The sequence below is a fragment of the Thamnophis elegans genome, chromosome 3 (assembly GCF_009769535.1).
Source record: "Thamnophis elegans isolate rThaEle1 chromosome 3, rThaEle1.pri, whole genome shotgun sequence".
Taxonomy (NCBI): Eukaryota; Metazoa; Chordata; class Lepidosauria; order Squamata; family Colubridae; genus Thamnophis; species Thamnophis elegans.
The window spans coordinates 127,198,322-127,223,997 of record NC_045543.1 but is presented as its reverse complement, the minus strand read 5'-3'; the positions used below and the strand labels follow the sequence as shown (position 1 = coordinate 127,223,997).

The window sequence follows — 25,676 nt, the reverse complement described above, 5'->3', positions numbered from 1 at the left end:
ACCCCACCCCCACCCCACCCCCACCAGCCGCGCCCCTTCCCGAAGTGACAGCCACGCGCAACTCGCGCGCCCCGCTGGTTGGAAGAAAGTCCTTCTCCGCGCCAAGCGCTTTTCCCTCCCAACCGCACCCCTCTCGCGTTCTTCGGCCCGCTGGACCAATGGGGGCCCGGGGTAGGCGGAGCCCGGCGAGCCTCCCGGGCTGAGAAATTGGAAGGAGCGAAGTTGCGAACGCTCCGAGGAGTGAGTAAAGCGCCGCGCTCGGAGGAAGTAGCGGCACATGATTGGAGCGGGAAGAGGGGCTGAGTTGGGGCATCCTCGGCATCCCCCGGGTGATCTTCGGGCCCCCGGCTTCCCCAGCTCTTCTCCTATGGGGAGACGCGAGTGAGATGTATCGCTCTGGCGTCCGCTACCAACGCCACCGCCGCGCTGTGATCGGAGCGCCGGAGAGGACGGATGAAATAGTGGCGGAGTCGCCGGAGTCGCCTCCTGCAGCCGACCGGAGGACCCGGGGAAACCGGCGGGCGATCGGGTCCCGCGAAACTTTCGGATCGGGGTGGCTTCGCGAAGCCCCGGGACGAAGAAGAAATCTATGGGACTTGTTGGTCTGCTCGCAGATAGATAGATGTCCTCGCTCCGGGATCTGAAAAAGGCAGGCAAACGGCTACTTTTATCAGAAGACGTGCGGGAAGCCCTAACTGTGGCCAAAAGGGGTCCGAGTTTTAAACTGAAGAACAGAAGGTCAGACAACCCCCAAAATCAGGGCGGAAAACCCACCCGCAAGTCTCTCTATCTTCCTGACCTGCAGAATTATTTCTGAGGCATTGGGGCTCCTGTCTTCTCCCCACCGTTCTGAAATAAGAATAACTCCCCAACTCCTTTTCCATCTCTTCTCTTCCTCCCTCTGAAATGTAGGGTTTTTTTTTCTTTCCCTTATGTTGGCTGCCTTCTTGTTTCCCTTCCTCTCCGAACTGAACTTTAGCACTCTTGACCCTCCTAGTTTATCCACGTCGCTTTCTTGCTTTTTCTTCTCGGGTTTTTTTTGCCATGGCATTGAACTCCACCATGATCCCCGCTACCAACGGCTCCTCTAATGGGACAGGTGGGCTGCCTGAGAACAGCAAGCCCCTGACCATCCCCATGGTCATGTTCATTTTCGGAGTGGTGGGGAACCTCGTGGCCATCGTGGTTCTTTGCAAGTCCAGGAAGGAGCAGAAGGAGACAACCTTCTACACGCTGGTCTGTGGATTGGCTGTCACCGACCTCTTGGGGACTTGCCTGGTCAGTCCGGTGACTATTGCTACATATCTGAAACAGGAATGGCCTGGTGGCCAACCCCTATGTGAATACAGCAGCTTCATCCTCCTCTTTTTTGGCCTGTCCGGACTCAGCATCATTTGCGCCATGTCCATAGAGAGGTACCTGGCCATCAATCATGCCTACTTCTACAGCCATTACGTGGATAAGAAACTGGCGGCGCTCACTCTTTTCGCAATCTACGTTTCCAATGTCCTCTTCTGTGCCATGCCAAACATGGGTTTAGGGAAGACAAAGCTCCAGTACCCGTACACCTGGTGCTTCATAGACTGGCAGACAAACATATCCAGCCATGCTGCTTTCTCCTACATGTATGCCGGCTTCAGCTCCTTCCTCATTATGGTCACGGTGGTATCCAACATCTTGGTGTGCATGGCCCTGATCCGCATGCACAGGCAATTTATGCGTCGAACTTCCCTGGGGACAGACCACGCCACTAACCGCGTGTCAGACTTTCGCCGGCGCAGGAGCTTCCGGCGCATGGCCGGTGCAGAAATCCAGATGGTCATCTTGCTCATTGCCACTTCCTTGGTCGTAGTGATTTGTTCCATTCCTCTAGTGGTGAGTAATCTGCTTATCCTTTTTCTTTCCAATATTATCATTAATTTCCTTTAGGGGAACAGTGTGCTGCAACATGAAATTCCCTCCTTTGCAGTTGTCACAACATGTGATCTAAAACTTCTTTAACCCAGCAAAAGCAAGAAACCTATTCTACTACTTTTTTCTTGACTGGATGCTAATATTCAACACAAAACACTAAGGAACACTTTTGACCTGCTTTTTAGCTGTTTACCTATTCATAGGGCTGTGAAGATCCCAAAACATCTTCATTATTGCCAATCTCTTAAAGAAATTCATTGTGGACAATTTTAGTCTCATGCAGGAAAACTGTTTATGCATATTCAAGCAATCGATACACAGAATAATTGTGGCACATTACTTGACATTAAAATTGTGTGCCTTCACTTTCTTCAAAAGTATCATGGGGTTTTCAGGGAGTTATTTTTCTGATGCACAGCTTTGCAGCTTTATATTCAATTTTTTTTCTATTTCCTTGGGTTGTTGGATAGACTGAATGATTAAATAAACTAGTGGCTTTCACGGGATGTTGTAGAAATAAAGATTGAGGGGCGGCTTAAAGTAGAGCATATTGAAATTGCAAAACACGTTAGCCAAATGTTATGAAATTGCTTGCAGTTCAGTATTCATAGCATTAGCGTAAGGTCCCCAGATACACTTAAGCAAACAAATGTTAAAGTATCTTTAAGTATTAGAGATATGTATAGCAGGCTAAAAGATTTAACAGTCTAATAAAGATTGGTTCCCAAATTGCTCCCCCCCCACAACTTTAAAAAAAGTAAAGTTAGCAGTATTCTTTGTCAAATAAAGCACAGATTTTTTTCCTGTGACAATGTGACAGTTGCGTGCAATTATTTATCCTTGCGTGGACAACTTTGATAACTGTTTTGTGCCTGGTTGTAGGTGTTCACTTTTTCCCAGTTGACTCTCAGGAAGGGAGAAGGAGTAACAACAGTTGGGGGCTTAGCTAAGACTTTCCCCCTCTTGTAAACTTCCCAATGAAATGCAGCAAGCTCCTTTTTCTTGGCAGGGATATAACAAACAACTGACAAGGCATGCTTGCTATTAACCCCCCCCCCTTTTCATTTTGTAAGCTAAGTGGTCCTTTGGAGAAAAGCATGGAGAATACGGTTGGGCATAGTAGAGGGGGCTTTTTGTAGGCAACAGACAATGTAAAATTGCTCCCTAACAAGAAGGTAGTAAAAGCAGAGAAACCGATGTCCAAACCACAAGCTTGAGTTATTCAACTAAATGCTATACTTTTACTAGTTTGGCCAGTTTGGCCACATAACTGAAAAAAAATCCAGCTATGAATACCTGGTTTGTGATACCAATGCATTTTAAAGGTAGTTCAGGTCATGTTCTTCAGTGTGTAACTGTACACTTTTCCATTGGTGTTTCTTACTCAGACTACAACATTTTGCTCCATGATCTTTGACTTACTAGCATAATGAGTCCTGTTTTTAAGTGGTGAAAGTAAACATAAAGGGTGGTGGGTAATTTCCTCACAAAAGATCTGGTAGCAAGTTAAGGATAATTGTTTTCTTGTAGTGCTTGTTATCTTCTCACATGGAAATGGCCCAGATTGGGGGGGGGATATGAAAAACAAGTCCCCTACCATTCAGAATCATCTTGCACAAGGAGAGTTCACGTGTAAGTAGCCTGGTAACGAATAGAGGAAATTGTGCTTAATGAAGTGTGTGCTTCTGGAGGGGAAATACTGTAGCTAAAATTGGGCTCATTTCCTCCTTTCACACAAGTATTTTTTTTTGTTCCAATAATGTAATAATAACTCAGTCCTTTTGATATTGTTCAAATCCCTAGCACCGTGTGTAACGGAGTGAGCTCCCGTTACTTGTTCCAGCTTCTGCCAACCTAGCAGTTTGAAAGCACATAAAAAATGCAAGTAGAAAATAGGAATCACCTTTGGGGGAAGGTAACAGCGTTCTGTACTCCTTCGACATTTAGTCATTCCAGCCACATGACCACAGAGATATCTTCGGACAGCGCTGGCTCTTCAGCTTTGAAATAGAGATAAGCACCGCCCTCTAGAGTCAGGAACAACTAGCACATATATGTGAGGGGAACCTTTACCTTTGATATTGTTGCAATATGTACACATATTGAGTTACCTGTCTCTTCCAACTATGTACTCTAAACATCAGTTCCTACTTGTAAAAGCTAAATGATGGTGAATGGGCAATAGTGGAACCTCCCACACATTTTGCCGCGGTAGCTATTTTTGGATAAACTGCTTATAAAAGCTTTCAGAATGTAGTAAAATTCGAACTGAGCTACCCTACTTGTCTCTGCTTCAACTGTTTGCTTACTTTTGGGAAGTACTTCACTTTTCAGGACTTTTAAGCATGGAGAAACAGTTATATTGTCACATCTATTTGCAGTGTAAAGTGGTCAAGTCTACTTATTCCTCAGAAAGGGTAAACATAAGATATCACTTGAGTTGTGTTCCAACTTCGGTGACTACATGGATACCTTCGTGCAACTTTTGTTCTTTCTCTTTTTCCTTCGTAATTTATATGGTCGCCTAACACACCTTTGCAATTGTGGCTTGTGATTTCTTGCTTCTGGGAATTTTGTTTTCTAAGCTAGTCTACAGCCCTGGTTGTCTCTCATCCAATTACTGATTAGATCTGTATCTGCTTAGTTTTTACAAGTTAAGTGAAGGTGCTGCTACTTCCTGCTGTGACACCCTCCTGGTGTGGAATCTTTTCAGATTGTGGCTAAGTAGTCCTTAAATCATTATCGTAAACCCATTTGCTAGTTAGCTTGGGAGCAAGTGCCTGTGGCTCCTGCCTTCCATACTAGACATCTGTAGAAGACTGGACTCATTCCTCTAATTTTTCACCCAGGTGAAAAACAGCAATGTTTTCTCCTGAGAAGAGAGAGAGTCTCTGTTTCATGCCTTTTACACATTCCACATTAATAGAAGGAAGAGGGTCATTTCTCACAAACCTCCTCAGCACTTTATAGAATGCTGGATAGAAGCTTCAGAGATGATCATAAAGGCAAACCAACATTTGTGAATCCTCTAACTTCCAAGATTAAGACACCCAAGGGCAAGAATTGGTGGCCAAGAGTCTTGACAACTGTATTCACAGAGATACAACTAAAGTAAAAGTCTCTCTACCTAAAGAAGATGATAATGGATAAGGCAATACTTATAAGTTAGTGGTGTCTCATAATGCAGGAGATTAAAAAAATACTTTAAATTAAATACAGTAAATGCTATGGGAACAGAAAGCTAGACAGGATGGATGTTTTATTTGTTCCAGTAGGGATCTTATTAAATCCATCTGAGATTCAAACAGAAATAGAACATAAGAGATTATTGTCCAAATTGTCTATTTGAAACAGTAGCTGGATGCCAAGTTGGGACAAATGGTCCCAACTATTTGGTATACATAAATGCTTGCATCCCATTTAATGCAGTTAACGTTTTTTTTTCCAACATAAATGCTTAGAATGCTTATTGCTGATTATTTATTCTGAATTAAAAGTGTTGTATTCGGTATTATATTATGTATCAAATGACATGGGTCTCCATGCTTTATCTTTGCAGTGGCCCTGTGAAGAAGCTTAGACTAGAAGAAAATTATTTGAACCATTCTGTTTATTACATGAATAAATGGCTATATCAGTCAGTGTAACTCTGACTTCAGTAGCATCTGTGGGTAGTATTTTTTTTTAATATGAAGATACATGTAGGCTAGTTCTGATACTACAGAGCAGTACTCCGATGTGGAGATGAAATTTTGCAAAATGTTGTATTGAAGGAAAGATGTGGCCTTGAAGCACCTGACAAAAAATTTTCAGTAAACAATCTTTAAGACAAAAAACAGGAGGAATGGAAAACAATGAATGTCATCATGCTCAATTAGAGAGGGTTAATTGCTATTAGAGAGGGTTAATTGACTATGAAAATAGTAAAATAGTAAGTAATGTTAATTTGTAAAACCTTCTGGAACTCATTTTGGAAACTGGTATCCTGTCATTTCTTAATAATCTCAGCAATGAAATTAATCATATAGAAACAAACTATGTTGGGGAACTTGGAGAAAGTAAAAGGAAGGGGAAGCATATAGAAAAATCAAATGTGTCATTTCTATTTGTGAATTAAAAATGCCAAAGACTCATTGTCAGGATTCTTGTATGAAACCAACAGATAGTTTTCAGAACTATATATATACCGTATAGGGTGTTTCCCTCTTGGCTTTATGCTCACAATAACTTTTGAGGTTGACTCAATGAATTATCTTGCTGAACAGGAATTTGAACCCAGATTTTATCAGTACACACACTTTATTTTGGAATAACACTTTGGAGAACTGCAGTGGTGCTCTATGGGACTTTAAGTCCAACAGATCCTCGTATTAGACCTAACGTCCTAACCACCTGCTTCCTACTCATAGACTGGGATCACTCAGTGACCTAGGCTAAACCAAAATAATTTGGAGAATTTGTGATTCAATAGGTCATGCTCCCAACCAGTGTCTTAAAAATTTAATGTGAACCAGTCCATCCTGTTGAAGAAATATTATACTTCATTTATTTAGATATGGAGTATTTTGTTTATATAAATTTAGTGTTCTGTTCATTGTTAACATTTAGAATTTGCTGTTGGGAATTGACTGCCAGTGCATATGTCTCAAATCAAATCGTATCAAGTTTATTATAGTCAAAGACCAGAGACCAGAACAAATAAAACGCTCAAAGAATAGTATTTGATTTGATTTGCATATGTCTCTTTGAAATTCCAGTGGAGTTTCCCAAATCCTGATGATTACAGTATTTTCTGTAGTGAGACATGCTGGGAATCGATGCATGTCAGAAATTATGACTTACTTTCAAATAAAAGACAGATCTGATATTTCATTATAGTGAAGATTACAGAAATTGGGGCTGGAACAGAAGTGAAGAGTCTTCATAATTTCTCCATTTGAAATAGGAAAGCTTTGTATACATACTTGTTTAATAACCACATTTTAATTCCCCCCCTTAGATTTAATTAATTTAATCCCTACCCTTTTCTACTCTACCGCAAACAACTACCTCTAATGAGTATCTTTAACTTGAAATGACTGGGATTGGGGTACATTAACCTGGAAAATCTTATTATTATTTGAGGCGCTATCAAAATTCCTAATAGCCAAGACATTCACAGAAGGCAAGCATGAATGTGTCCAAAATGACAACATTGGAGGTACATGATTGAAGACAAGCACCTTTTATGTCTCAGGTCCATGAAAAGAGCAGGGACTTTGTGGTGCCTTCTTGATTTTTGCAGAAAATAGAAATTTGAAATAGATTGCTCTGTCATCAGAGAATAGAACGATTTTCTCTTTCCCAAGATACGTTTTTAAATGTGTGGAAACTTTTTCTCCTATAAAAAAAAATCTGTTGTATGCATCTTGTATACAGTACAATTTCTCTTAATGTTAGAGTCTTTAATGTCCCTGAGAAGTGATAATGGATTGGGGACAAAAGTGTGATGGAAGAGCCTGCTATATCTACCGTGTATAAAGACAAGAAATGTGATAAAGTGAGTGAAATAAAAGAGTTTCTAGTTGATCTTTCAGCGTATGGATCATACCCCTTTTAGCTGGTTTGTATGCAGAGCCAATGCATGTTTCAGAAGCACACAGAGCTGAACAGTTAAACTGGGAAATTTGGGGATTAGATCTAGGAGCAAGTTAAAAAGCTTTTAAAAATAGTTCTGAAGGAAACTGATTTTATGATTTCCCAGAAATCTGTATAGAGATCTTCATGTGCTCAGCATGAGTCGTAATCAGAAGAGCCATTGCCTAAATCACAGCACATCTGGAGGAAGCCAAGTTTGTGATTGTTTACAACTGGTTCTCAATATGCAACCGTTTGTTTAGCGACAATGGCACTGAAAAAAGTGACTTTTAAGCAACTTACAAACCAGTCCTCGCAGGTATCACCGTTGCACCACACCCACGGTCACATGATTAGAATTTGGGTGCTTGGCACCTGGCATGCATTCTCAACAGTTGCAATTTCCCAGTGACCTTGTGATTGTCATTTGTAGCCGGTTGTCCCAGCCAGTTTCCGACAAGCAAAGTCAGTGGGGGAAGCCTGATTCATTTAACAACTGCAGTGATTTGCTTAAAAGCAGAGAACAGCAGCAAAATAAGTCATAAAATTGGGGTGTGGCTCTCAACCGTCTTGCTCAGCCATGGAAATGCTGGTCTCAACTGGGGTCGTAAGTTGAGGAGTACCTGTGCTAAACAGCAGATCTCCTGAGCAAAGGTTACTTTGCAAATTGTCTTCCTGCTTAATATTAACTAGCTGCCTATATAAAGCCGGGTATTGGAATGTGATAGAGGAGAATTTTATGAGGGCATGTAAAGATTTTGTGGATAGCTCCTCCTTTGTTTGCTGTAGAAGGCGACTGTTTTTCTTTTTTAAAAAAAACACATTTTATGGTAAGACATACTTTAGGCGTGCACTTAGGAGGGAAAAATACTTTTTCCTGGATATCAGCTCATCCGAGGTTGGAGGTTGACTCATGATATGGCCTGTTTCATAGTATGAAACAGGCCATGTTAATAAGACTTCAAAATATGTATTGGGATTGAGATATAGGAGAATTGTGACCCGTGGGCTTGCAGTCAGCACAAACTTTGTTCTCGGTGCACTTGTGCAGACATAAGGAACTCTGTTTGGATGCAATCTCAGAGCCTGTTGTTTCACACCCAATTTGGGAGCTCAGGCAATTCAGATGTGGGGGGGGGGGGATGATATTTGACGAAAGGGGCATCCTCGTTCCCACACGCTGCATTTCAATAAAAACAGTTCCTGCCTTATTTACTGAATAATCAGTAATTGACTCCTGAATACAAACATACCCAGGATTCAAGCTCATCCAGCACTGACATTCTTCTTTCCTGAAATTGAGGAGAATTGATTTTGCATGTATCCAGAAGCTGGTGGTTAAGATGTCATTTTGGGGATTAGATCCTGATTGTCGAAAGCAGGTAGCCAGGTAACGTTAGAATAGAGGATAATTCTGTCTTCCTTGAACTACTAGATCAAAAAAAAATGGGGAACTTTGGTTGAAATAATCGTGAGAACTTTAACGGGGCAAAGTTGGATCACCATTTGTCTGGTGTAGGGTTTCCTGCCTAAGCAGGGGGTTGGACTAGAAGACCTCTAAGGTCCCTTCCAACTCTGTAATTCTATTCTATTCTAAACTAATCTGAGATCTTAATGCCATACTTGGCAGGAAAGTCTTAGGGTAGCTCTGTCAGAGATTCTGGTAAATTGCAATGTTATATAAGAAGAAAGGCTCAGTGGCTAAGATGCTGAACTTGTCGATCAGAATGGTCAGCAGTTCGGCGGTTCATATCCCTAGCGCCGTGTAATGGAGTGAGCTCCCATTACTTGTCCCAGTTTCTGCCCACTTAGCAGTTCGAAAGCATGTAAAAATACAAGTAGAAAAATAGGAACCACCTATTGGTGGGAAGATAACAGCGTTCTGTGTGCCTTCGGTGTTTAATCATGCCGGCCACATGACCACGGAGATGTCTTCGGATAGCGCTGGCTCTTCGGCTTTGAAATGGAGATGAGCACCGCCCTCTAGAGTCGGGAATGACTAGCACATATGTGCAAGGGGAACCTTTACCTTATATATATTTAAAAAAAAATGTAACAGATAAGAATTGTACTTAATGCATTTTTTATTGAATTAAACTCAAATCTCGGTTCTGACCTAATCTGCCATGACTTTATTTCATCTCACCTCTTTTGAGGATTACAGCATTGAAAGGCTTAATGCTTTTGGATTGAATTGGGTGTAGCTCGTAAAACCTTTGCATAAAGCTTCAATTCAGGCTCCCTCAGGCAAAAGCAGAATCCAGGGCAAAGTTAACCGGGCCCACAATAACTGCAGATATATATTGTAAAACAGCGAAGGAGAAAGAAGTTTCTAAACCCGCCACTATCCAAGCTATTATTACTTCAATTTATGATTGCATCAAATGTGAAGGATTATGAAAGGCAGAGAAGAGAAACCTGGCTAAGAGAGACATAATACAGGTAGTCCTTCACGTGACCATAATTGGAACTGATACTTGTGTCACTTGCGAGGCAGCTGATAAGTGAGTCACATCTAATTTTATAACTTTTTTTGCCCACGGTTAAGAGACTCAACATTAAGGGAATCACATGGTTATTAAGTGAATCCAGATTCCCCATTGATTTTACTTGTTGGAATCTGTCTGGAAAGGTCTTAGATGGGGATCACATGCTCCCACAACTGTTTTAAATACATGCCAGTGGCCAAGCACCGAAATTCTGATCATGTGACTGCAGGGAGGCTTTGATAGTTCTAACTGTAAGAACTGGCCGTAAGTCACTTACTTCAGCACCATTTTAACTTCAAGCAGTCGTAGTGGTGGGATTCAAATAATTTACCAACCAGTTCTCTGCCCTAATGAGCAGCTGGGTAGGCGGGGCTCAGTGGTCATGTGATTATGTGGGCGTGGCCAAGTCAATGTCACTCAGGTCGATGGGCACTTCGCCTTAGTTGTTATAATGGTAATAAGGGTTAACTGGAGAGGCAGTTTCTGTAAGCAGGGCAATAAAGATTAAGCTAGAAACAACACCAGAATGTTTCCTTCCTGCCTTCCTTACAGGATTAGCCCTGTAAAGTGGGAAAAAAACAAAAGATTTCTTCCAACAATCGGTTCTCCGAACTGCTTAGAAAGTTACCAACCGGTTCTCCCGAATAGGTACAAACTGACTGAATCCTACCACTGAGCAGTCACTAAATGAAAAGTCATAAGTTGAGGACTGTATATGGATTATTATTTTTAAAAAGGTTCAGCATGAAACATTTGCATTAATATAAGTTAATATAAGTTAAGTGTAAGATCCAAAAATCAATGTGAGAAGACTAAGTAACATGTTCTTTCTTTGGTAACACTTTTCTTTAAATTTTGGAGAAATGAACGATAGTTGTTTTTAGGGGCCAAGCTGTAAAAGTGTGGCCATTCTAACATGGATGAAGCCCAGAAATATGTTTTAAGAATCTAGCATTCTAATAATGCATTTGAACAGTGGAATCATTTGCTTTTAAAATTCATCATAGGATAGGATTTATTTATCAGCACAAATACAACATACGTACGTACGTACGTACATACATACATACATACATACATACATACATACATACATACATACATATATATATATATATATATATATATATATATATATAGCTGATGGACAGAGAATGGAAGCAGTGAACTTCCTCCCATATTTGGGCATACCAGGGGTTGTGACTTTATATATATATATATATATATATATATATATATATATATATATATATATATATATATATATATATACATACATACATACATACATACATACATACATACATACATACATACATACCGGTACATACATACATACATACATACATACATACATACCTATATATATATGTCTCTGTGTGTGTGTGTGTGCGCATACGTACGTACAAACATACATATATCCATCCCCCTTCCTACCCACGACTGCAACTAGTATTACATTTGATTAAAGTAAAGACTGTCTCAAATAGAGTTTGACTCCTACACATCATATTGTTGCCAGGCAGTAGAGAAATAGTTTGACTTCTTATCTTGCCCTGGAATTTCTTGGGTCCCTCCCAGTTAAAGTACTAATCAGATCTGATCTCACTTAGCTTTTGGGGGAACTTTTTGAAAAAAGTATGTGACAATTCGTTTCTGCATTATTGCCAAGAAAAATACATGGAGGCATCCATGAAGTCACCAAGCATTAAGCTTGGTTTGGAGGAAGCTATGCTGAAATCTCTGTTAGATGCTAACTCTGCTATCAAGTTCATATTCTTGCTTTAGGCTGCTATTTAAGCAGTTCTAGGTGAGTGGATGTGGTGGCTCAGTAGCTAAGACGCTGAGCTTGTCGACCAAAGTTTGGCAGTTCGGTGGTTCATATCCCTAGCGCCGTCCCAGTTTCTGCCCACTTAGCAGTTCGAAAGCATGTAAAAATACAAGTAGAAAAATAGGAACCACCTTTGGTGGGAAGATAACAGCGTTCTGTGTGCCTTCGGTGTTTAATCATGCCGGCCACATGACCACGGAGATGTCTTCGGATAGCGCTGGCTCTTCAGCTTTGAAACGAAGATGAACACCGCCCTCTAGAGTCAGGAATGACTAGCACATATGTGCGAGGGGAATCTTTACCTTTAGGTGAGTGAATGGATGTATTAATCATTTGTACTGATTAAGTTGCAATTGGCTCAATCAAATTTGATAGTAATGAAGAGGTTGATTAGAACATTGCTTTTTGATATGGAGATTTATTTCCTTGAACCGACTTCCCAAATTGGAGTGCTTTATCCTGTTGTGAAGAATGATTTGGCTTAATACTATCTCAGCTTTCTGATAAAAAGAGAAGATTTTGAGTTAGGCATCCTAGTGGTTGGAATTTCTCTCTAGCTGACTTCTATTGTGATCCATTAAACCAATGGTTTTTAAATTTGGCAACTTTAAGGTGTGTGGACCTCAACTTCAAGAATTCCCTAGCCAATCATGCTGACTGGGAATTCTGGGAATTGAAATCCCCACCGCTTAAGGTTGCCAAAGTTGAGAAACATTAAGGGAAACACAATAGGAATTCAGTCAACCGCTGGATCCACATTGCTAGAAGACCTGTTCATCAGAAGGCTTTCAAATGTAATGTACTCATTGTTTGTGTACAAGTGGGATTTAAACCATGAATCAATTTCCCTGGAGTGGCCTTATGAAATGAAGCAGAAATTGCTGCATCAGACAATTTCATTAGTGTAGAAAGAAGAGGAAGTTACCCATAACGTAAGAAATTCAGTTAAGGTCTTCCGGCCACAGTACCATCTACAGAAATAGTGGCAGTTGCTTAACCATGGATCTGAAAGAAACCAAGGACACTTCCTTACATTTAGCCCTGTATAAATGTAAAGAAAAGTCCAGAATCCTTTGTTTTGGGGTCATTTGTACTGGCAGTCTTGCTTTCCCCATATTATTTTATTAGAACTGGAACTAGAATTCATTATTGGCCAAGTGTGATTGGACGCACAAGGAATTTGTCTTTGGTGCGTATGCTCTCAGTGTACATAAGGAGAATAAAATACATTCATTAAGAATAAAAAGATATAACAGTGATAGTCAAGGTTACTAATAAGCTATCAAATTGTATCAGGAAACAAAACAATATAAATTGAAAGATACAAGCAACATGATTATAGTAATAAGTTGGAAGAATTGGGTAGGTAGGTAGGTAGGTAGGTAGATGATAGATAGATAGATAGATAGATAGATAGATAGATAGATAGATAGATAGATAGATAGATAGACAGACAGACAGACAGACAGACAGATAGACAGAGAATAGAAGAATAATAGTAATACAGTCTTAGTAAATAGTAATTGTCTTATTTTTATCTTGAAACTTGTCAGTTATTTGTTAGACAATACAGTCTTTATCACTCATTTAGATATGATTATGAACTTTTAAATACCAAGGTATTATTATTTGTCCATTTAACTCAGGAAAGTAACTTTTTCCATGTTTTTACACATTCCGTGTTAATTATCAAATTATTTATCTATTAAAGGCCAGGCAGGTTGATAATCACTCTGAAGAATACAGCTTGTGGGCTTACATAGGACAACTGCAGATCATTTGATAATTCCCAAATTGGTTAATTTCAGCTTCCATGATTCCTACCTAGTATCAGAGGTGGAATTCAGCAGGTTCTGGCCAGTTTTGGAGAACTGGTAGCAGAAATTTTGAGTAGTTCGGAGAACCGGTAAATACCACCTTGCCCCATCTATTCTCTGCCTCCCGAGTCCCAGCTGATTAAGAGGGAATGCGGATTTTGCAGTAACTTTCCCCTGGAGTGGGGAGGGAATAGAGATTTTACAGTATCCTTCCCCTGCCATGCCCACCAAGCAATGCCACACCGGTAGTAAAAGATTTTGAATTCTACCACTTCCTAGTATAGCCATAATTGCCTAGTATAGCCAGCTTGAACCATGCCAGTTCTACAACATCCCTCAAGATGGGTGGAATCTGCCATAAGATAAAAAGGGGGCATTTCTACTGGTTCTTCTCACACTACTATAGCCTTGATCAAATTAGTCTTCCATAGAGTAATGTTAGGTTTCATCAAACGTTGAAGCTCCATCTTTGAAAAAACCCTAAAATAGCCAGGGAACCACATAACTCTAAGATAAACATTTTGTCAGGAGGGAAAGAAGAATTTGGTTAATCATCATTTTAATTTTTTTATTTATCAATGTAGCAATTAGACAGTGCAAATACTCCATTGGATTGGATTGATTTTCAGAATTGGCTCTGTCTTTAATTCCTGTTTGTTAGGAATTTCAGGTACTGTAGTCTTTGGCAAGCGTCTAAATAGTTCCTCCATTTTTCCCACTGAAGATGTTAATTGCAAAGAAGCGTAGGCGAATAATTATTACTTCCCCAGGTCATTGTTTTTGAAATGTCTACCTCTATGGAACATTTCTTGTAGCAATTGGTCTACCGAAGAAGAACTGAGCTTTTGCTGTGAAATTTCTGTGAGAGGTTAATTCTAAGAAAGTACAGAGAGGGGCTTTAGGGTACATATTCAGCATTTTTTAGATTTAAATGTATTTGACAAATAGTCACAGCAAAATCTCTGATCTGCTTTAGGGTTGTAATACAGAGGTTCTCCTTCTGTGGCTATGACTTGGCTTAGAAATCTAGATCCCTGCAACTTCATTGCAAAACAAGGTTCCATTTGTGTTTCTTGTGTACAGTGTTTCTTAACCTTGGCATCTTTAAAAGAGGTGTACTTCAACTCCCAGAATCCCTCAGTCACCTTAGATTAACTGTATGGGGAATTCTGGGAGTTGAAGTGCACCCCTCTTAAAGTTGCCATTGTTGAGAAACACTAGTTTAATGAAACATTTTTGAATTGCAAGCAAGGAATTTCAAATTCTATTTGGTCTTACATCAGAAGCTAAGTTTTACAGTTTTCCTTTTTCTGTTCAGGTATCCCAGTTTCCCAATATTATACTTGCTATTCATGAAAAGAAAAGAAAAACTTGAATTGAATGTATAAAATATTATGTTCTCTCCTGCTTTTTAAAATACGTACGTTACTGATAATATCACAAATTATAGAAAATGTTTAAAAAAATGTTTCGCCATTACTAGTCTTACTGAGGTTTTTCTGGTAAAATTAAAAAGAATTTAGAGAGATTCCCAGAACACTTATTTTGGATTGTCTAATATAAGCTATAGTACTATATATAGTGATATATTTATACATGAATTATTAAAAGTTAATTACTACTTCAATTAAATCCTGTTGGTACAGTACTCTGAATTAGATGAAATACTTATACATTCAATTTGCATATTCTAATTGGTTGGCTGTTCAATTAAATTATTTTTGTTTATTTTTATCACCAGTTTTATTCTATATAAAAGCAAATATTGGGTTAACTTTGCCCCAACGATTCAGAACAAGATCTGATAATAATCAACTGTCTTCTATTTTTTTCATGATTTCTCAAATTACATAGCAGGATATAGAAGAAACTACTAGAAATGTAGTTAGTATGCCATCTAGTGGTTATAAATCTGACCGTTTATATTCAGCCAATTAAATTTCTGGCCAGTTGGTTAGCCAAAATATAATTGGACTAAATCAACTTAGGTGCAAAATCTAAGAGTCATATTTGAAGAACATGAAACCTTTTTTTTTCTGATTTAAAATATTTTATTTTCATTTCCATAACATATGATCACATGTATATTATTACATAGACAATATCATGTTGTAAGAGAGAACAATATACATGTGCAATCATACTACTTTAAAATCAAACCTGGAATAGTTCCCCCACCGAACCTCCGAACCCCCACAAGCTACCACCACCCCCGACTTCCCAGAACCCATATACGGTATAGATATTTAACAACCACAGTCTAAGATATATTGATAAAAAATAAAAGTAAGAAATTAATAACCTTTTTACATTGAACTTAGCTCCTCCTTGCTAAATTAACTATAAACAGTTCAAATCATTCCTAGTCTTAAGCATAGGCTATCTGGAATTTCTTAGTTCCATCTTTATTTTGTATATAATCGATCCATTTTTTCCAGTCTCCTTTGTATCTCTCATTTGAATGGTCTTTAACAAGAAACCTTTTAGCACATACAGATTAACAAATGTACATTTCAGGTCGTATCAGCCGGTGACATAATTCAATTATTGACTTTCAAAGTTCTAAAATAGCACTCTAATATTTGCTTATCATGAAAGGTGCAAACATGAAAATGAATGAGAAAAGCGTGTTGAAACTCTTATTCTTTCAAAGTTGGGTTTGGATAGATAGAAACAGATAGATATATACATTCATAATTGCAATTACAGTGATTTACAGTTTAATAAACAAAACCATTGGTTTTTAACATAAATTTTCTTTCTCGTTCCTTGCTATGATTAGGTACTAGTATCCACATATCCCTATATGAATATAACTTCCAGTACTTTTGTTTAGCATAAGCACCCATGATTTAGTATGAAAGCTTTCAGCCTTAGTTAAAACAAATAGAATGTACAGTACTTCACATTTTCTAATGCTTAAAATATTCACTAATATTACCCTGCTTTTGTCCTGTAAGGCGGGTTCATATGGATGATTGCAACTTGTTCAATGACTGGGAGGAAATCTTGGAAATCTGTGCAGGACTGCTATTCTAACTCAGGGGTGGGCTCTTGTGGGTTCGCACAGGTTCGGGCAATCCTCTACCAAAGATTCTATGGGGTTCAGGGAACCCCCAAATCCCACTCATGGCTGGCCCCACCCCACCCTGCCCCTCCTCTCCAAGGAGTCTCCACGTGTCCCATTCATCATGCCAGGTAAGTGCAAGGGCCACCCGGAGGCTCGGGGAGGATGGAAAACAGGCCTACCGGAGGTTCCGGAAATCCGGAAATGGGCCTGTTTCTGGCCTCCAGAGCCTGGGGGAAGCAGTTTTTGAGGAAAGCCTCTGGAGCCTGGGGGTGAAAAACACCCCCCCACCATGGTGCTGGAGGCCAACTAGGCCACGCCCACCATGACCACACCCACCCAGCAACAGGGCAGCAAACCCATTGCATTTTTTTTTAAGCCCACCCCTGGTATAATTCCTCTGTCACACCAACAGTGGAAATTAGACTTTTATTTTCAAGTCTCAACTCAACTTTCAAGTCTCAATTGAAGGAACACTTCAGCTCTCAACTTTGAGGGGCAGAATGCATGGTTGCAGAGTCAGGAATATAAATAGCCTTTTGCATGCTGTTTTACCTTACTTTTAAAATAATATTTTAAAGTATATATAATATCTTTGGAAATAAGTCTTTGATTTCCAGCACGGTAAAATGCAAAAGGCTGAGAATGGGAGTAGAAAGACCATCATTTTTTTTTAACATATTGTATCTATAGAAAGCTGTGATAGATATTGCTTCTTTGCGTAAGTTCACCTAGCAAGAGTTTAGATTTGAAACGGAGCTTAATCTGCAGTTTGCACAGCTGTCGTACTGGGTCAGAGGCTGCAGGTTTTGAATACTCCATCATTATTCACTTTTGTGAATTAGAAACTCAAAGGGGTTTTTTGTTTTGAAAAATAAATAAATAAAAAGAATGGCATTTATGTAGCCTCTCCCACTTCTGGCATTTTTGATCTTGGGATTTCCCATTACCGAAAAAACCAATTTCTGAAACTGGGAGGAAAGAAATGGGTAAATTCCCTACTGTATCATCTCCTCTGCAGTCAGCAATTTTCCTGCAGCCTGGGAGATGGAAATGGCACATATTGCAGTCCTTAGGTGTCCTTCACAACTGTAACACGGTTGCGTAAAGTCCAGCTTATTTCCTAAATGTGCACACTTGGAATAAGATGCAGAAGTTCTTGGAACCTTCCACATAGGACCTCTCTGCCATTCATTTAAGTCACCCAACTTTTGAAGGACTTCTGCAAGAGCATCGCTAACTGTCCATGGAGATTCTCAGTCATCCAAGTCATGGTTATCCCAAAGGTGCTTTTTCTCCGTGGCACGACATAACCGCGAACGTCAAAAGCGCGCCCACAACAGCGCGCCAACAACAGCGCGCCGACAGAAGCGCGATTTAACTTAAGGTAAGGTTTAGGGTTAGGTTTAGGGTTAGGTTTAGGGTTAGGTTTAGGGTAGGTTTAGGGTAGGTTTAGCGTTAGGTTTAGGGTTAGGTTTAGGGTTATTTTTAGGGTTATGTTACAGCGCGCTTCTGTCGGCGCGCTGTTGTCGGCGCGCTGTTGTCGCACGGTTTTGACAGTGCGGTTTTGTCACCGCGCTTTAGTCACACGCGCTTTAGTCTATCGCGGTTTTGTGGTGGAACCCTTTTTCTCAAGAAGCAACTGGACTTTCTGGTTTTAAAAAAAATAGAATAGAATAACAGAGTTGGAAGGGGCCTTGGAAGTCTTCTAGTCCAACCCCCTTCTTAGGCAGAAAACCCTTCAACACTTCAAACAAATTGTTTTCCAACATCTTCTTAAAAACTTCCAGTTTTGGAGCATTCACAACCTCTGGAGGCAAATTGTTCCACTGATCAATTGTTCTAACTCTCAGGAAATTCCTCCTTAGTTCTAAGTTGCTTCTCTCCTTGATTAGCTTCCATCCATTGCTTCTTGTTCTGCCCTCAGGTGCCTTGGAGAATAGCTTGACTCCCTCTTCTTTGTGGCAGCCCCTGAGATATTGGAACACTTTTTTTCTTTGAAGACTTTGCTTCTCATCCAAGAAGCTTCTTTTGGATGAAGACTTTTGCGACGACTTCTGCAAGTGTTTTGAGCTTTTGTGAAATCCAAAATTTCAAATGTTTTCTCAAGTGTGCAGACCCCCACTTCATATGCTATTCAGTGATCAATAATTACAAGTTGTGTTGAGGGTAACATCACACGCTCTTTTAAAAAAATATAGAGATGCCTGGAAATCTATTTCAGTTAGCAGACTCACCAATTAGAGCTGGGCAAAGGACTTGAAAGAGCTGCTTTGCAACACCCAAGCACACATACAAATCACTTTTCTTCTCACCATTAAAGCAGCTGTGTCTTTTGCAAGGCTCGGGCATCGACTTCTAAGTCTGCTTCTAGCTGACTCCACAGGGCTGGCTGTCAAAACCGACAGGAGAAATGCAACATACCAATGCCACACAAATGGGTATTGATGATTTTCAGGACGTTTCTTTTGTCATTTTTAATTTAAGTTGTGGGTAGTATCTGGTTTTTTTTCTTCCAGCAACTAAATCCAGCAGGAAATAGTATTTCGGATATTTGGCAAATTGCTGTTAAATTTGAGTGGAAAGCATTGAGGATAACAAGAAAGAGCTTGGGGCTATTTTCAGTCTACAGGTTAAAGGGTCAGCCTCTACATAAAAGCATCTAATACAGTGTTTCTCAACCTTGGCGACTTTAAGTCCGGTGGACTTCAACTTCCAGAAACCCCCCAGCCAGCTGTGCTGGCTGGGGGATTCTGGGAGTTGAAGTCCACAGGACTTAAAGTTGTCAAGGTTGAGAAACACTGATCTAATATTTAAAAGGTGCTTCCCCCCCCCCCCAAAGGCAATTGGACTTTGTTTTTTTCTTGAAGACATTTTGCTTTTCATCCAAAAAGCTTCTTCATTTCTGAAGGGGGGAAAAAGCTTCTTCAGTTCTGAAGAAAGTTCTTGGATGAGAAGCAAAATGTCTTCAAGCAAAAAACCAAGTCCAGTTGCCTTTTTGGGAGAAATAAAAAGCACCTTTGTGACAATCATTGGATGATTAAGAATGTTCACAGACATCTAACATTTATTTTTTTTGCTGAAACAAGAACCAATTTGGTCCAGTGGCTAAAGCACAGGCTAGAAATAGAAAGACCGTTAGTTCAAGTCCTGCTTTAGGCATGGATGAGTCATTCTCTCCAGTGGTGGGATTCAATTTTTTTTACTACCTGTTATGTGGGCGTGGCTTGGTGGGCGTGGCATGACTTGGTGGATGTAGCAGGGGAGGGATCTTGTAAAACCCCCATTTCCTCTCGATCAGCTGGGACTCAGGAGGCAGAGAATAGATGGGGCGGGGCCAGTCAGAGGTGGTATTTACCCGTTCTCCGAACTACTCGAGATTTCCGCTACTGGTTCTCCAGAACTGGTTAGAACCTGCTGAATACCACCTCTGATTCTCTCTCAGCCCAGCTCATGTCACAGGATTGTGGTTGTTGTGAGGGAAATAGGAGAAGGAAACAGCCTAGCTGCTATTGTTTATAAAAATACTAAACACAAAATATAAATAAAATGAATAAACCAATCAACAAGCCACCTATGGAAATAGTTACATGGGCTTCACTTCCTATGGACTGCTATCCCATGCATTTGTGGAAACTGTTTGTGGGATTACAGCCAGCATTTCTGTAATGTATTTTAACAAGACTTGCCAAAGTGGCAGCAGAGACTGTCAAGGGTATAATTGAGTACTGTGCATCATCATGTTCTTTCTTTATTTGGAAAAAAAGAAATTCATTCCAGGGAAGCTTGTCTGTCAAGAAAATAACTTTTTAACAAGCTACCACAGGCAAACTTTGGAAGGTATTAAAAAAGAAACAACTTTTTCTTGACTGTTCAAGTCTTCCAGCAAAAGCTGCGTTCTAACCTCAAAGAATCCACAGTTCTAGGCCTGTGCTTGAAAGAGAATTTGCCTGTGAGGTAAAAAAACAATGGCTCAAATTTTGTTTCCAAACAAGTATTTGTGGAGGTTGGTGGGATTAGTGCTTTTAATATTGGTTGAATCTCCCAGAATAGCTCACAGGCACATTTTGGCATTCCTTACACACCCAACACACTTAATAGCAGATTTGGATATAGGAGGAATTAAGAGTTCGTTATTAAATGAAAACCAAAAACATCAGGGCTTTAAATTCAGGATTTAGAACACAGTAAGGGGCAGCAGGTTTTTCAGAAAATAATTCACAAAAGGTTAATTGACCCTTGGGTTTTCTGGTAACTTAGATAAACTGGAAAAGGGGAAAGGTCTTTTATCTCTATTTGAAATCAAGCAGCTGGAAAGTTTTTCCCATTCTGAAAATAGCTCCCATCTGACATTGCAGAATGCCATGTACTTCACCCATTCTCCTATCTCTCTCTTCCTGTTATAACAGTCTAAGCCAATTCTTGGCCTTGAAAAGTCAGCCCAGCCTTCAGTCATCAAATTATGAATGGAGTTTATTTACACATGTGTTCATTTCTTTTCTAGGTCCGGGTCTTTGTGAATCAACTGTACCGTCCAGCTATAATAACAGAAATCCAACAGAACCCAGATTTGCAAGCTATCCGTATAGCTTCGGTGAACCCCATCTTGGATCCATGGGTCTACATTCTGTTGCGCAAGACAGTCTTGAGCAAAGCCATTGAGAAGGTCAAGTGTCTTTTCTGCCGCATTGGTGGGGCCCGGAGACAGCACGCAGGTAACAACTGCCACCGGAACTCCTCTGTCACAGCCAGCCATTCGCCCTCCTTCATCTCCCGAGAGCTGAGGGAGATCAGTAGCACTTCACAGACTCTGCTCTACCCACTGGAGCCAAGTGAAAGGACGGTCAGCGACCGAATGCTGTTACCAGGAACCAGCAGCTGCCTGGCTCAGTCGGATACTACATCTATAAGGACCTTAAGGAGTTCAAAAACCTCAGAGTCCTCTCAGGGGCAAGAGTGTGAGAATGCCTTTTTGGTGACTGAACTGAAGCCTAGTGATAGAAGCACTCCGAAAGGCAGCTCCCTTCAAGTCACTTTTCCCAGCGAAACTCTGGACTTGTCGGAGAAGTGCATCTAAGCAGTGGGAAGAAGTTAAGAGACAATTTGGTCCTTAAGTAAAGCGGGGAGGAACTGACACAATAGACATGTCAAATGCCCATCTTTGCCGTCCATTGTTGACCTAGCTAAGGCATACACCTGAAGCTTATCTGGATTTCCCCGTCCTAAGCTTGAGGTTGAAATAGCCATTTAAGGCAAGATAGACTTGGAAATGTGCATCAGGCAGGAATCCATGGGAGACGTTGAACTAGTCACCATCAGAGTTTAAGCATCTCGATTTGCACCTCCCTCAACGTTGGTTCCAAGGTGCAGCTGCTGGAGCTTTCCTGTTATGTGATAAGCACACGTTTCTGCAGGGATTTATTACCCCTAGAGATTCATCCTCTGCCATCAAACCCCGCCAAAGCAACAGAGGAATGTAATGGTGTCTGAAGCACAGGCTGATGCTTGTTGCCTTACCTTGCCCTGGGAGATAGGACTGTTTTCACAAAGTTTGTGTTGGAAAAAGTCACCAATCTTCTCCATCTGAACATGGCAGAAGCATACTTATTCCACTCCAAACTCCCCTCTTGGCTTCATAGTTCAGAGAGATTTAATTATAAGATAGTTGCCAATGGAGGAAGAAACTGGTCCAGTTGTTATGGAACGGAAAAATCTCTCTATTGTGTGAAAAAAATGTGAATTTTTCCGGCTGAAATGTTGTGACTGACTGTATTTAAGGAATGTATATTCTTCTCTGTGAGAAGGTTAATTATTAATATAAAGTATAGGAAAAAAAGGTAATATGGTCAGGTCCTCTTTTCTTAATGTATGTGGTTAGCATTAGATTTTTTTTAAAATTTGCAGACTCAAGAGGCCAGACTAGAGCTGATTGATAAGACAAGAGCTGAGGAATCTAGAATGACATGGGAAAACGTTTCGATGCCACTATAGGAATAATAAAAGCTTTATGTTTTTAAAATGCTTCTCATATTTTCTTAAGTCTCCTTTTGAGTGGAGCTTGACTCTTTATGACTTCATGGAGAGAGCTATGGAAATGCACATCCTTAAAAAGAAATAAAAATGACTGTATGTGCTGTGAATTTCCCTTCAAAATGCAAGTCGTTCCTAGCTAAGCTAATAATGCAGTTCTGTTAACATCTGGTGTGCATGGATGCCACACTGAGGCTTTACTTAGAAGTACATTCCACAATTACCGTAACAATTCTTGCTGATTTAGGCACTTCTTCACATGTGTGCAAGTCAAAAAACATGCATCCATAGTCAACATCCTCTCTGCCTAATTCTAAATGTGTTTGCTCAGAGATATTTCAGAAATTAGTTCAAGAAAGCATCCTAAAAGACCATAATCTAAGGGTTACCTTAGATTAAGGTAACTTAACTTTACAGCCTCTGCTGTTTGTGTACTTATGGCAACCCCAGTCCATTACGAATGTTAACACATATTCAAATGAGTATAACATCACGCTTTGCTTTATCAGTGTCCATATAGGAATTGGCAGCTGTACAATACATGGCATTACCATTCTTATAAACATCCTGTTGAAAATTTTTTCTTATCTGCTATACAGTCCACTCTATTTATATGACGATATGATTGCCAAATGCTTACGTGAGCAATATTTTTCCATTTATGTTGGTTACGGTTGCAACCAGTCTGCCCCAGCCTGTATGGAACTGATAAAAGATTTGCAAACAGCCAAGCTTCATTGGCTTAGAATTCTGGGGGTCATATATCCGAGGCATCTGGAGGTGGGATTGCTATAGAAGAAATGGAGAAATGCAGGAAACTCCAAACATGTTTATTGTACACAGCGATGTGCGAGGTATTCTAGAGATGGTTGTTGATCGTTTGTGATTCGGAATGCATGTTGCAATTATCCATTTTCAGTTGTAATGAATTTGGAGCATGAGAAAAATACCACACTGTTGTTTTTGTGGCCTTTCAGTTATTTCTGACATTTGTTACAGGAAATATTGTAGTTTGCACTAATGCTTTTGGAATAAAGAGAGACTATGTTTTTAAAAAACCAATTTAATTGATTTGGGCTCTAGAACTGAAAGAAAAAGCAACTACTGTGGTGTGGTCTATTTATTAAAAACAATGACAGGTAAGATTAGGAAAAACATTAGCCTTAAAGTTTCTCTCCATTAAAAAAAAAATCTCTAAAGCCACTGGAAATTTATGTTTTCAAATGCTATGTTCAAAGGATTAGATTTTTGTGTTCCAGTATTATTATTCTGTATTGATGTTCAAGGTCTGGTTTTTGTCAAGGAAAAAGCACATTGTGTTGCTTATTGTGGTTTTCATGTAAATTGCTTTCTATTGGAATCAGAATTTTGAGCCTGAATTTCAGAGACGGCTTATGAAGCTGGCTCTCCTGGCACAAACCTTTTTTGGAAATCATTATTAAATGCAGACATACCCACTGGGTAACGAAGTCGGTGTGAGTCTGTGCCTGCTTACTTATCCTTAACATAACTTCCTGGGAAGACCCTCACATATTCATAAACCCAATACACACAATTTCTAAACATTAATTTAGAGGCAGTAAATATAAAATGCCCAGCCCTAAAGATAAGGTAGCAATCAGTTCCTTAAAGACTTCTATGTTTCATTCCATAATAAATTCTTATGTCCAGAATTATGTACTTCACTGATGACCCAAGATTTGGATTCTTCTTGAGTTATATTAATCAAGCTCATTGAATACAACCATTCTAGACTTCATATAGGTAAGGTAAAAGGTTCCCCTCGCACATATGTCCTAGTCATTCCTGACTCTAGGGGGCGGTTCTCATCTCAGTTTCAAAGCCGAAGAGCCAGCGCTGTCCGAAGACATCTCAGTGGTCATGTGGCTAGCATGACTCAACGCAAAGGCGAACGGAACTCTGTTACCTTCCCACCAAAGATGTTTCCTATTTTTTCTACTTGCATTTTTACATGCTTTTGAACTGCTAGTTGGCGGAAGCTAGGACAAGTAACGGGAGCTCACCCCATTACACGGTGCTAGGGGTTCCAACCGCCAAACTGCTGACCTTTCTGATTGACAAGATCAGCATCTTAGCCATTGAGCCACCGCGTGCTGCAGATTTTACACACAAATTTTCTTTACACAGGAAAAACACAGGAATAGTCACCAACACTTTAGGCATGCCGAATATAACCCAGCATTGGAAATTAAGAGTAAGATTGACATAACCAAACCCTCCGTCCCCCAAACCTTCCCAGTATGTCTGTGTTCTTCATGAAATTATTCAGTAAAGCTACATATTGGGAAGGAAAGCCTTGACATGGTGTTACATTCTACTAAACAATTTTTATTACTGGATAGTACAGCACTCAAGATGAACAGGAAAAAAAAGTGTTCATATGCTGAGAAGAGCTTATTCCATGCTGTTTACATTCAACCTGGATCCAATTCCATAAAGCACTTCAGGCCATGCCAGTGTGCAAAGGTAGACCCAGTCTGCTATTTACAGTAAACAACCATCCTTTTCCAGATATATGGGTCAGCATACAATCCTGGAGAAAGATACAGCCCTTTAAAGAGTTATAGAAAGGTTCTAGAACTGCACACCTACCTGCCAGAATGGGCCAACTCACTGTGCGGGACAATGCATTGTTGGTCAACTTAACATTTAATTATTTATAATAAATTAAATATATAATTTATTTTTTGCCATTCACCTTTCATTCCATCCAGAGGTGGCATTCAGCAGGTTCTGAGCAGGTCTGGAGAACCGGTAGCAGAAATGTTGATTAGTTCAGAGAACTGGTACATACCACCTCTGACTGGCCCCACCCACATCTATTCTCTGCCTCCTGAGTCCCAGCTGATCGGGAGGGAATGGGGATTTTGCAGTATCCTTCCCCTGGAGTG

General features: G+C 40.0%; 1 protein-coding gene across 1 annotated transcript; it reads left to right on the top strand.

Annotated features, from left to right (window-relative positions):
• The first annotated feature begins 172 nt into the window (after positions 1 to 172).
• On the top strand, positions 173 to 24,202 carry PTGER4 (prostaglandin E receptor 4). The gene is made up of 2 exons (XM_032212642.1): positions 173 to 1,875; positions 21,239 to 24,202. Exons 1-2 carry the CDS (start codon positions 1,045 to 1,047, stop codon positions 21,809 to 21,811), a joined length of 1,404 nt encoding a protein of 467 aa, XP_032068533.1. The 5' UTR covers positions 173 to 1,044; the 3' UTR covers positions 21,812 to 24,202.
• Positions 24,203 to 25,676: the final 1,474 nt, after the last annotated feature.

Bases quoted from the DNA above. Each gene is read 5' to 3' on its own strand.
- PTGER4 (XM_032212642.1), top strand. From the start codon at position 1,045: ATGGCATTGAACTCCACCATGATCCCCGCTACCAACGGCTCCTCTAAT. The intron at 1,876-21,238 runs GTGAGTAATCTG...TTTCTTTTCTAG, and splicing joins TTTGTTCCATTCCTCTAGTG to GTCCGGGTCTTTGTGAATCA.